Below are 13,543 nucleotides of genomic sequence, written 5' to 3'. Positions count from 1 at the left end.
GCAGATGATGAAATTCGCAAACATCAATATCGTCCACATATCTACGCCTCAGCCTTTGCATTTCAATGCTGCCTCTTTAAATTATTTATGAAGCCCACATCAAAAAAAAAAAAAAAAAAAACACCAGCCTAGAGCTTCACACCTATCCCCATAGTAACCAGCTGTCTGAGCCCTATAGGTACAAAGACACCCCCTACCTATAGAATGCATATGTAGTATGTAAACACACACACACACACACACACACACACATATATGCATATGCACATGTATAACAGGCAGTTCTTATATGATTGGTGGAGTGTGTGAGCACATGTCCAGTGTTCTGTGCAGGACGTGTGTATGTGAGTGTGTCCATAAGACTTCTGTGTAGTGTGCATGAACCTGCATGTACATATGTCTGCTTTTGACACACAGTAAATGCTAATGATGTTTTAAACATCCATCCTCGCCGGGCTCAGCTGTGTAGATCTGCTTGTGTGCTCCAGTACTGACAGCGTGTTCATTTGGTCGGCATCTGGTGTGGCGTGAGCGTGGGCACAAAGGTCTGTGCTTGCGTTTTTGTGCACGGGCTTCCCGGGAGCACATCCGCACGGCCCTTTCAGACGCTCCAGCTTTTCTCAGCATCTCCTCCCAAGCAGGGCTGCCCCTCGGACAATAGCCCCTAGTCCAGCCGCACGGAGGGGTCTTCACTTCTGCTCCCAACACTTAATGAACAACAGCCCTCCATCCTCCCACCCCTCCAGCCTATTTTTACCTCCTCAACCCCACCCCCAACACCCCTGCACCACCCCACCATTCCTGACCAGCAACCACTGTTGTCCACTGTTCACCTCATCCATAGTAGACAGTATTGATTTTCAGCGAGCAAAATAAAAAAGGCCATGAATTTTAATGCTTTCTGTCTGCCCCTCTGCCCCCCCCACACCCTACCCTACCCCTTTTCTCTTCCTGACCCATCCCTCTGCTCACTCTCTGTGTATCTCCTCCCTCGTTCCTTCCTGGGGGAAGGATAAAGGAGCGGGGGATGGGGCCAGGGAGGAGGAGGAGGAGGAGTGGGGGAGGGGAGGTGGCGGTGAAAGGGGTTTGGTCTTGCGTCGGGTCATTCCTCATTTCCCAGCTCGGCTCTATTAACACCCTCTTCTGTTAACTAGGCCCTCGTGGTGACACGGAGGCGTGTGTCCGTTGGCCACCGGCGCAAATCTTCCTCTTCCTCTGTCCAGCGTACACTGTACCCGCACCCTATACTCATTAATGATTTATGAGACCAAGCACTTTGTCCTTCCTTTTCGTCACCTTCCTCACCTCTCTACAATCCGCTCATGCTCCAGAGCCCCGTGTTTCGCCAAATGACGACAAATCTAAAGACACCAAAACTACTTGCCGAGGACTGCGCTTAAAAAAACAAAACAAAACTGTTTTTGATTTATGGGTGAAATGTGGACAGCATCACCATTTACCCATGCGTGCAGGACACTTTACACAGGCAGGACGTGGCCGGACTGGCCCTCATTAGAGCTCTGCATCAGCATGCGTGCAGGACACTTTACACAGGCAGGACGTGGCCGGACTGGCCCTCATTAGAGCTCTGCATCAGCTTGACAAGTGTTTTAATAATCTGAGCAGTGAAAAATGGCAGTGTCAGTGCATCCCTGCTGCTCTCCACATCAGACTGGGGGAGGGGCCTGCAGATGGTCACCCACACCACCTCTAATTTAACCTCAGCTTTTAATAAGCCAGTATTAATCACTGTTACCTGCTTCATTTGGGTAGATTAAAAGGAGAATGCTGTGACTTTATCTTCAAGGCATATGAGGTTTGAGGTCTCAAAAGCACATTTTATGTGTTATTATCTGTATAGTGTTTTTCAAGGCCATCTGATATAAAAGCGGAGGAAGAGAGGCACGGACAGAGGGAGAAATGGGCAAAATTGCTGGAGCAAAAAGGGGCTTTTAGGACAGAAAGCACAGTCTGTGTCTACGCCTCTGTGTGTGTGTGTGTGTGTGTGTGTGTGTGTGTGTGTGTGTGTGTGTGTGTGTGTGTGTGTGTGTGTGTGTGTGTGTGCGCGCGCATGTGTGTGTGTGTGTGTGTGCGCGCGCGCATGTGTGTGTGTGTGTGTGTGTGTGTGTGTGTGTGTGTCTGTGTGTGCTCAAGCGCATGTGTGTGCATGGGCACATGTGTTGTTCATGAAAAAATCGGGAGAGATCTTAAAAACGGAACCTACCAATGGCACAGTCAGACAGTAATATGTTCCTTTTCTTTTAAAGGCCATACAGAAAACTGTAATTACGGTACATTCTACAGAAATCGCGACAGATTCAATTTGTACATCCCTTTCGCCTTTGGAACATACGCACATGATTTTCCAAAGGGCACCTAGATTGAGCATTAGGGTTACTACACCGGCAGTTGGGGTTTAGGTTAAATACACTGTACATTTACATGCAACACAATTATAGCCTTCATCACCATGAAGTACTTTTTTAATGGTGAAAAATGAAAAAGTACAATAGGAAGATATAGAATTGTTTTCTGATAGGCTTTTTAAACATTTCTTGACCTTTTAAAAATGATAGTGTTCCTTGTGGAGTTTTGCCAGTGCATAACTTAAAGCATTCTCAGAGTTACTCATCAGCAATTTCCCAGAGTTTTATTCTGCTCAGACACAATCTTAAACATGTGAACCAGACAAGACTTTAGAGTCCTAGTGTGACCTTTTACACTGGTCGTACTACCACATTTTGCACTGGTCCTGGTGCAACATGTTTTCAGAATAAGAAATATTCTGAAGTCCTCCCCACTGTATCTAGTTTTCATTTTAATTTCATGGAGATATCCTCCCCTATTAATGCAATAACCCCGCTAAATTTAACTCTCTTTAACTCTCTCTTCATGACCCCCACCCAGACCTCAGTCCCCCAGCAGTCACACGAAGGGGGACAAAGTCACCTCTAAACCTCCTGAAGAGGTTTGTCTTCTTCTCTCTCAGTGTATATGCTGAGGCACAATAATGCTGCTGTATCTGGACAATGAGCCGACGTGGACGTGTTTACTGGAACGATGGAGCTCCTCTTCAAAGCCACGACAATCCAAGTATATAATTGAGGTGTTTGGGTCTATTCAGTAAAGATGAAGGCTTTGGTAGTGGGACTGGTGCTGTGTTAGATGGTGTGTGGAAAGGCTTCTAAACTTCTTCTTTTAACACTTATTCTGAATATTATGGTGTATCACATGCTATATATGAGGTTTTCATCTGAGAGTGTCAACTGAGATGAATATAATCGAAACTTAAATTGTTCAACTTGTAGTACAGTAAAGTTTCCCTGAGATAATGGGTGATTAAAGGAGGGCTTTTCCTTCTTTGTAGCAAAATGAAAAGTATCGTCCCCCTCTACCATTATGTTTGGGCTAAAAATCTCAACATTTCAGGGGTGAAACCACTCATGTCTAGAAGATGTAGGACATCGTCCTCATGAGGTTTTACTCATTATGTAGAAAGACGTTTAATTAGCTTCAGACAGTATTTTAAATTACATCTGAGTTTATCTGTGCATCGGTACATGTGAAGCCATCAATCTCCAAGAAATGGATCACAGTCCCTTCAGATTCCCTGAACGGATGTTAATCTCTGGGCTCTGCAGAATACTTTGTGCCTGGGAAGTGTTTGGGTGACGTTTGCTTGCACAGGCGCTGGTAGCCGGACCAGGGCCTTGAACTTGAGACGGCAGCCGGGTCAATAGGAGACTGACGGAGTTACAAGAGCCAGATGAAAACGAGGAGAAGGGGTGATGGGCGCCTGCATATAAATGGAGGGAGGCGGAGAGGCGAGGCAAAGGTCAGGGGTCAACCTGTCGACCCCCACCATCCGACCGCGCAGACAAAAGGAGGCAAGAGGGGTTGGACCACACGGCTGAATGGACAACTGGTGAACGCTCTCCAGTGGAGAGCCCCTCAACCACCCATCCACACACACACACACACACACACACACACACACACACACACACACACACACACACACACACACACACATGCACACATACTCTCAACACATCGTTTCATAGACTAACACATGAATATCCCTTTAACTACAATATTTGGATTCATTTCAAGGTCTTTGATGACATTTGAATACATCCGTTCACTTGCACACACTGAGGCCTCCAAAGACCTTCTCTTTCATTTGATCCTATCAATAAACTTAAGCATAAACTTTATTTGTATAGCACGTTTCATACATAAAAATACAAATTGAAGTGCTTCATAAAAAATGAGAAACACAAAGCATTAATGTTGTTTAATCTTGTTCCTCTGGAGTGTTGAGTCTCTAACTACAAATCAAGGGTCAATCAGTAATATCCACTGTGCTCGATTTACCCCTCTAACATGCTGGAGATTCAAACCCTAGCGAGTGCAGTTGTACAGCGCCTGACTCTGCCGAACACATTCGAACCCCACCAAGCTCACAACTACTATCCATTTCAGAAACAAATAAGATCTGTCGATCAAGGAGCTATCTGAATCCACGTTTAAACACACACACATATCTGGGTGCATGGATGCGTATGCAACACTGCGCTCGTTAGCTTAGCGCACACAGTGCTACCAGCCTGGAGGTGGGTGAGTTCATTTTGCCATTTGTATGTGTGTTGTGAGTGTGTGTGTGTGTGTGTGTGTGTGTGTGGGAGGGGGGGGGGGGGTGTAGTTATTTATCTTAGCAGAGGGATTAGCTAGCTGGCCTGTCAGGTACTCTGCGGCCGGCCTGCAGTGGCCCATCCTGCTGGTCTCCCCCCTGGGTAATCAGGGTGGCCCCTGCTTTAGAGAATTATGCAGCTGACCCCTCCGCGTATTCACAATATTCATCCTGCATATGGAAGAGGGGAAGAATGAAGGGGGAAAAGAGAAGAAGAGGTAATGATAGGAGGATGGATGTCATCTAGCCCAGTTATGTTACACACACGGAGACACACACAAGTGCACACACACACCCTCACTCATTTACACAAAAAGAAAGCAAGGTATTTTCGTGTTTCTCATTTTTTTTCCTCTCTCCTCTTTCTTTTCTGACAATCATTTTAGAAAATGATGAAGACGCTGCAGCTAGAGGTCATTGCTGGACTGATTCATGGAAATAATGGAGTAAAACACTCCAAGTAATGTAGTATGAACAATGGCTCCATATAGTACTTTATACAGACACCTGCACACATGCAGACACACACACACACACACACACACTACACAGATGTATGTGCTTAACTGACCAGTGTGTGGGTGTTTGTATATAATCTATGTGTGTGTGTGTGTGTGTGTGTGTGTGTGTGTGTGTGTGTGTGTCGGTAAGCAAGACTCACTTGAACACTCAGTTTGTTATGATGTCAACAATGTTTCAGTGTGTTCAGTGTGTGTGTGCATTTTCATTTGTATGTCTTCTGGTATATGAAGCCTGTGTGTGCCTGTGTGTCTTTGTACATTCTAAGCATTATGATAAAGACTGTCTAACAAAGAGGTTAGAGAGATAGTCCTCTGTTCTATTAGAAAACTGGTGCATGAAGAGAGAGAGAGAGAGAAAGGATGTGTGTTCTGCTATAGCACAAGTAAAGCAGATTCATTTCAGTCAAGACACAAAGCAGAAGTGAAGAGCAGGAGGAATATGGCCGTCTTTCACCTGAGAAGGTGTGAATGTGCCAAGGCCTCCCACCACCTCCCATGATGCAACTTTACATATAACTTCAACATCAGCGGAACAGTTTTTCCAGTTAGCAAAAATGGCCACTTCGGTGACCTGATTCCTGCCTTTTGTTAGGTGATCTGTAATATTGGATATGTTCATACTGGAAACATTCTGAAATGTTCATCTCATTAAACATGTTTGGTGTGTCTCTATACACTGACTGTTGTGTATTCATTGTCTGTACTTTCCTTGGTGTGTATTCATTGTCTCTGTATATGTTCATCGGTGTGTATTCATCTCTTTAAGTGTGCTGAAGTGCATGCATGTATTCTCTCTATGAGTAGGTATGTGTGTGTGTGTGTGTGTGTGTGTGTGTGTGTGTGTGTGTGTGTGTGTGTGTGTGTGTGTGTGTGTGTGTGTGTGTGTGTGTGTGTGTGTGTGTGTGTGTGTGTGTGTATGACTGGGGGGTTAAAGATGGGGTTACTTTGAAGAGATTGAAATGCAGAAGCACTCCGCGTTATTAAAAGCTGGCCCTCACACCTCTCTCTCTCTCTCTGTGTGTGTGTGTGTGTGTGTGTGCTCCATTGTTGCTCCACTCCCTCGTGCATGCATACATTGTGGGAGGGATATTAAATTTCCCTCCTACACCCTGACAGTAACCCCAACACTCTGCATGCTGTCTATGGGAAGGACAGTGTGTCCCTGAGGTCCCCCTCCCCAAACAAACACACACACACATTATCATAAGGATCACCCGCTAAATTAAATTGGGTGCTTAAATCCCTCCCAAAACTGTAGTGCTTCAGCAAAGGGCAGGATATGAAATGGAGGGGCAAAAATCAATCAAGCTTTTATTATTTCATGTTATTACTGAAATGTATGGTCCCCCACACTGAGATATACACACGCACACCTCTCACACCTCTGTGTGTGTGTGTGAGTGTGTGTGTGTTGCAAAAGCAAAATGTTGCAGGTGCACATTTTCTTAGGATAGCTTTGAAAAGTTGTATGTGTGTTTGTTTGGACTGTTTCCACAACCCTCCATCCCTCCAGTCTTGGCGTGACGTCCCACCTCCATCCTTCACCACAGTCTTCTCTCAGTATGGAGGCCTGGGAGAAAACACACTCTCCCTGTGCCAGCACATGTCCCTTTACAACCAGAGGGCCAAACAGTGACCCTCCTGCCCACAACGACATGTGGATGTTGGTATTCTTTCTCTCTCAAAGTAGAGTAGGCAAGTAGGCAGGACATCCTCCAGATAAGAGGAAAGGGCTCATAAAAAGAGAGATAGAAAAAGAGAGAGAGGGAGAGAGATAGTGAGAGTGAGAGAGAGAGAGAGATCATGTTGTGACAGGGTCATGCAATGAGAGCGTGTGTGCACGTGTGGAGGAGTGCACAGGTTTTATCAGTACAACATGGAATCTAATTCTTAAGCTTAATTAACAGGCAGTGTGAGCCTGACCCTAACAGAGGCTAATCAGCTACAAGCCGTGTGGCGTACACTCAGCTCCCTCTTCGGGGTGGGGGGAGCCGGCAGAGGAGCCGGCAAGAGGCCGAATGAGTATGCGACATTGTCAGTGAATTACAGAGAATTATGGGGGATTGAGACAGGAGAGGAAACGGTAGGAGTTACTTGACCAGTAAGTGTATTAACATGGCTGGAGTGTGTTATTTGGTTTATGGAACTGATAGAGGGCCAGTAGAGAGAGAGGTAGAGTGAGAGAGATATAGAGATAGGGAGGGAGAGAAGAGAGAGGGAGAGGAGAGAGAAAAGAGAGAGGATGCCCCAGCACAATATGAAGATTGGATTCCATTTCTGACGCTCGGCCGGTCAAACTGCTCTGTGTGTTACAAAGGCTATCAGAATCAGACAACATACTGTGCCCTCAGCTATTATTATACATATGTCCCTTCTATCTTTCTCTCTCTCTTTCTCTCTCTCACACACACACACATGTGCTTGCACACACACACACACACACACACACACACACACACACACACACACACACACACACACACACACACACACACACACACACACACACACACACACACACACACACACTACCCTGTCAGATATAAGAGTATCAGGGACTAAATGAGGTCCATTTCACTGCTGATGGCAGTGGTAGTGGGCTCTGTCGGCGGGGTGAGGCTTCTGTGGGAGAGAATGTGTTTACCTACATGTTTTTATTGCTATCTGCTAAATGGCCTATGAATGTCTCCATGGATACACGAGAGGGAGAGAGGGATAGAGGGACAGGGACAGGTCAGATCGACGAGCCAGGTGCTCAGCAGGGGGCTTATATGTGTGTGTGTGTGTGTGTGTGTGTGTGTGTGTGTGTGTGTGTGTGTGTGTGTGTGTGTGTGTGTGTGTGTGTGCCACAGGGACATGGAGACATATGACTGCACAGATCAACTGTGAGAAAGCACACAATGACTGTGAACATCTACAAAGACAGAGAAACTCTGGAGAGGTGAAAGGAAGGAAGTATATTACTTCAGCCTCATACAGAAACGGGTTACATATCTGCATATCTGCTTTGTGAGTGTATGTGAATATGAAAGCAAAGAAAGTGAGGGGAAAGTGTGTGTGTGTGTGTGTGTGTGTGTGTGTGTGTGTGTGTGTGTGTGTGTGTGTGTGTGTGTGTGTGTGTGTGTGAGAGGAGAGAGAGAGAGAGAGAGAGAGAGAGAGAGAGAGAGAGAGAGGTATAGGTGTTGGGACAAGGATGGGAAAGGTAGCTTAATGCAATAAAGCATGTTGTATTGACATCTCTGTTGTGTCTATTGATTCCCCATTATGTCCCTAACAAACCCTGGTGGACATTTTGTCATTCGCAATCACGTTAGCACTGGGACCCGCCGACGCTCCTGCTCAAATCCGATCTATACACGTGCACGCACAAATGCACAAACACACACACACACACACACACACACACACTACCTCTCACACATATACGCACACACACAGCCTGCTTGTGGATGGCTAAGTCAGCGCTGCTTAATCAATACCAGTTGGAGATTAAAATACCTTGTGCAGCATCTGACTAGAAATTTATATTGATATGAACTGAGCACACAGACACACACATTCGCTCTTGCGCAGTTGAAGTGAGCGGAGAGTACAGTAATCGCGTGGCGTGGTTCAGACTACGCATCCCCACTGCTGTCTGAACGTCTCCGGCATCTGTCATCCCACGCCAGGGGGACCAAGAGGGCTAGAACTCATAGTCGAGGTTTTGGTACACTGCTAAAATAAGACATTGTGTGTGTGTGTGTGTGTGTGTGTGTGTGTGTGTGTGTGTAACAAAAAATAGGAAAGTGGAGGACACTGGTTGGGAGCACAGGTCCAAGCCTTGAAGTAATGTGTTAAACTGCGGCCAAAGGGTTTTAACCCAAAGAGCATGTGCAGCTCTGTAGCTGAGCACGCGGCTCCAGACAGGTGCAACCACCACCCTGCTTCACACATTCTGTTCACCAACTCTGGATTCCATTTCAACATAATCTTGTCAGTCATTATATATTATGAGAAGAAATAAATTTCACACATTGTACACCATCTATTTTACCCTAAAGCTTACAAAACATAGCATTAAAAAAAGAATCGTATGTAAATTACTGCCATATATGCATTAGCTATATTTTGATGGTAATGAATAGAGCAATACACATCTGTCATACGGAGGATGGTGATGTAACAGTTTGGTGCCACTGGATCAGAATTTGTAAGTTCATTCCCTCGGACCACTTCCTTAAATCCTCCTTTAACCTTTACCAAATGTGTCCACTATGTGTTGGCTGGCCAAAGGCCCTAACACAGCTGGAAATCTGTCCAATAGCAGAATGCCCCTCCAAAAACATAAGCTCCTATTGGCCACTCTGCCAGTTATTCCGATTGGTGTAAAGTCTTGCCATTTCAGTGATGCCCAGTGTCCATTTTGAATCTGACTTTTACTTTGAAGGACCTAAAATATGTATTGCTTAGGTTTACAACAATATATGTTTTTAGAAGTCTGCATTTAAAATATAACACAAAATGTATAAAACAATACCAAAAATATATCAAGCACAAGATATTGATTGGGTCATGATCAGACATCAAATACACCAGCAAAAGTGCAGGTGACAACACAACCTGTCACACACACACACACACACACACACACACACACACACACACACACACACACACACACACACACACACACAAGACCTCCAACATACACAAAAGTATTGTGGGAATCAAGGCAGAACATTTTCATGATAGGATTTCTGAGGTTATATTTTCAATCGTTCTTTCATCTTTGCTATTAGCTCAAACTTCTCTTTTTTATTGTCAATGCACAAAATCCCATATACCACATCTCCCATTTATAATTTAATCTAGATGCCCAAACTGAATGCCTAACTGATTTATCCAAACTGGCTTAGGAGGCCCCTTTCAAACACGGCCAATCCAATTTTAACACTACCTGCCCATGGGGAAGGGATATCACCAGGTGGCCAGGTCTCTGGTGTTTTGGAAGACGCCTTAGCATCTGGGCCCAAACCGACTTGGACTGTTAAATATATTTAAAAGTCCGCGACTCGTTACTTTATGATGCTACTGTTTACCTACTTGCCCTTGTCTCACCCCGACAGAAAGATGGGGGTGGGCCGAACGACGTGCGTGGCTCTATTCCCAGCGTACCTCATTTGAATTTTCAACCGTTTCACTGGTGTCATTTAAGGAGATACATACAACACCGGTCGAAATGTGGCGCATACGTCTCGTCCATCTGTCAGTTGAGAATTTCCACTTCGGTGGAGATCAGACGAGACGCGCCCGCATGGCCTCCAAGCCACCAACACTAGCCCCAGAAAGTAATAATATGACAATGTACTATTACTTTATATGAGCCCCGTAACTAACCCACGCGGCATATGTAGGATAACAGTAAAGCGAGCAAAGATTTGAAACAAAGCGAGCACGCCTGGGCAACCTAACTGTGCAAAGCACTGAAAAATTGATAAAAAGAAAAAGAGCCGTGTTATTCTCTCCCATCACTCTCAAGCCCGTCGCTAAATTCTCACCCTCAATCGCTCCTTTCTTCCCGCGGTCCCTGTATCGATCCCAGGATCGATAAATTACCATGAATATTCCCTGAACTGGCCGAGAGCCGGGAGCGGGCGAGCCGGGTGCAGAGACAGAGTCAGACGGTGGGGAGAGGAGAGGACAGATGGAGAAGCAGATAGGAGGAATAAAGAATGATGAAGAGGCCGAGAACAATTCAAATAGGGGCAATTAGTCGGACGTTGTTTCGCAACTCGCGGTGCTTCTTAGCACTCACCAAAATGGTGCATTTTAGTCTTAATAACAAGAAAATTATTAATAAGAGGCATAGAAACTGAACCAAGAACGGATTCAGGCCATGTAAAAAAAATGCCCGTGATTTTTGTTTTTTGTGGATTTCACTGGAAGCTTGTGTGAGCAGGTGCTTCAGCTGTAACCTAGCGTGAGAAAGTCCATGAATGAACCGGGAGAAGGCGAAAGGGTCTTACCGGAGTTGGAGCGCAAAGCCAGCGGAGACTTGAGACGCCAGGCGCCGAAGTCAGGAGCGGTTCTCTGAAAGACTAACGGCACCGGCAAGGGAACAAACATGATCCGCTGTCGTCGGTTTTTGTTTCTATAGTTTCTTGTCTTCGGTTCTTCTTCTTGTCCTTTTTTTCTTTTTTTTTAAGTTAAGTTACACTCTTTGAACTGCTAGTGTTTTGTTACACAGACTACTTAATGACGTTCGTGTGGATGGATTGGGCTTATGAAATTTTAATACTTTTGGTATTGTGCCTTTTTGTCATCATTATGTGTGTGTTCACACTGGTGCCTCGGTGTGGAGAGAGCTGAATTTCGGACTAACACACAGACGGATAGTCAGGAAGCAGCTCTTTAATTAAACTGTGAGTTTACCACGAAAAGCTCTGAAACGTTAGTTATTTAAACTGCTTCACTTTGTCCTCGATTTTACCTCTGTAAAACTTGAAAATGTTATTTCGGTAACGTCATTAACCGGCTATTGCCGTTTGACGCGAATGTACATTTGCGGAGGACGTGGCCGGCAGGATGAATCACAGCGCTGACATGATCTTTTGTTTCATCTCAAACTCTTCTGATGTCTTTTTGTCCTGTTACTCCGCTGGAGACAGGTGTGTGGACGCAAAACCTCACCGTGGCCTGGTCTCACACGCCTCGGCCGCTTTCGCTTTGCTTTTGCTTGGATATAAATCTTATCAACATAAACGTCCCTTCATTAGCCTACAAAACTATTTGGCTCGTTGCTATCGAGTGACAATTGCTGGCTGGGTTGGCTACAAAATATGTGTTCATAAATGTTTAAAATGAATATTTGGTTCATCTATTTGGTTTTCAGCTGTTCTGTGTATCACCTTACACACGCATGCACATCAAGCAGCATTCGTAGATAAAATATATAATTTAATAATTGATATATTTAAATAATTGTACAAGTAAGGCTACGCAAGGAGCGGGTCCGCTGCACGCTCCTCCCACCTCGCTCCCAGTCACAGGCCAGTAATTAAAACGCAACCAATCGATAAATAAATAAACCGGACCACTGTATCCTCGTTTTCAAACCAGAATGTAAAACTAAACGAAAAGAAGGAACACGGTACCCGTTACGCGGAATTCGTTCTTTGGCTGTGTCCCGCCATCCGTCTGTGTGTACGTCTCGCTGGTCCCGTTATTTGGGAACCCCGGTAGCTCGAGCTGTCCGCCTCCCACCAGTACCAAAGCGCTCTGGCAACGCTGCCTGCAACATTGAAACGAGAGGAGCAGCTCTTCTCCCCCCACCCCCTCTCTCTCCCCCTTTCTCTCGCTCTATACCGTCCCCCCTTCCCTCCTCCCTCCCCTCCTTTTTTACTAATCCTATATAAGGCTAGCTAACCCCTGTATTGATCTCTTGATTACTCTTCATTATGATGACTCTGATGATTGCGGTGATCCGCTAATCGATTGGCTTACACAATAGGAACACGTTGGCCAAGTAGCTCACGTCAGGTGATTATACGCACCTTTCCATACATGCACGTATATGTGCACAGCGGTGCAGACGTTGTAACCAGCACCAGCCGGCTTAGACGTGACATTTAAAGCCGTCAATGTGTTACGTTACAACTGGGCGACTTGGCCGTTGTGGTGAGACGTGGGCGACTGAACGTTTGTGTGATGTGCCAAATGGTTCCTCGTTTGTTTCACAAAGTTTCGTTTGGTCCACAGACGGGATGTGAGCGCTTATGGCACACCGAGCAGAGTGGATGCCGTCCCCACATCTCGCCTCTCATCGCCTCGCTTCCCTTTTCTCTCCCTCCTCCGATACGTTGTATGCTGTCAGTTATAAAGTTACAATCTGTGCCGCGCACTTACACTCAAGATTATTGCCGACATAGATTTTTAAAATAGAAAAATCTATACGCTAAACATCGCAGTCAATACTGGAAAATCGAAAGCGCAGAGCTAGATCCCCCCACACCCACCCGCTCCAATCTCTCTCTCTCTCTCTCTCTCTCTCTCTCTCACACACACACACACACACACACACACACACACACACACACACACACACACACACATACACACACACACACACACACACACACACACACACACACACACACTCCCCCATCCTACAGCCGCGAGTGCTTTTAATGAGATATCGATCAATTATGGACCCACGTATCATAAAAAGGAAGCATTATTTAATGACGAGATATGAAAGATTTATTCATAACTAGTAACGCCAGTGTTGTTAAAATATTATAACCGGTAGTACACACGCGCGATCATTTTTTAGTAATAAAAATCGTTT

At 45.4% G+C, this 13,543-nt stretch overlaps 1 protein-coding gene across 1 annotated transcript in view; it reads right to left on the bottom strand.

Moving 5' to 3' along the window:
* pou2f2a (POU class 2 homeobox 2a) overlaps positions 1-12,444 on the bottom strand; it is a 44,563-nt gene extending 32,119 nt beyond the window's left edge. The window contains exon 1 of the mRNA XM_077007824.1: positions 11,223-12,444. Coding sequence (XP_076863939.1) covers positions 11,223-11,322 — 100 coding nt within the window. The 5' untranslated portion in view covers positions 11,323-12,444. The remainder of the gene's footprint in view (positions 1-11,222) is intronic.
* Between the last annotated feature and the right edge of the window lie 1,099 nt (positions 12,445-13,543).

This window comes from Brachyhypopomus gauderio, chromosome 6 (assembly GCF_052324685.1).
Source record: "Brachyhypopomus gauderio isolate BG-103 chromosome 6, BGAUD_0.2, whole genome shotgun sequence".
Classification (NCBI taxonomy): Eukaryota; Metazoa; Chordata; class Actinopteri; order Gymnotiformes; family Hypopomidae; genus Brachyhypopomus; species Brachyhypopomus gauderio.
The sequence above is the reverse complement of the archived record's forward strand: the minus strand, read 5'-3'. Positions and strand labels throughout refer to the sequence as shown.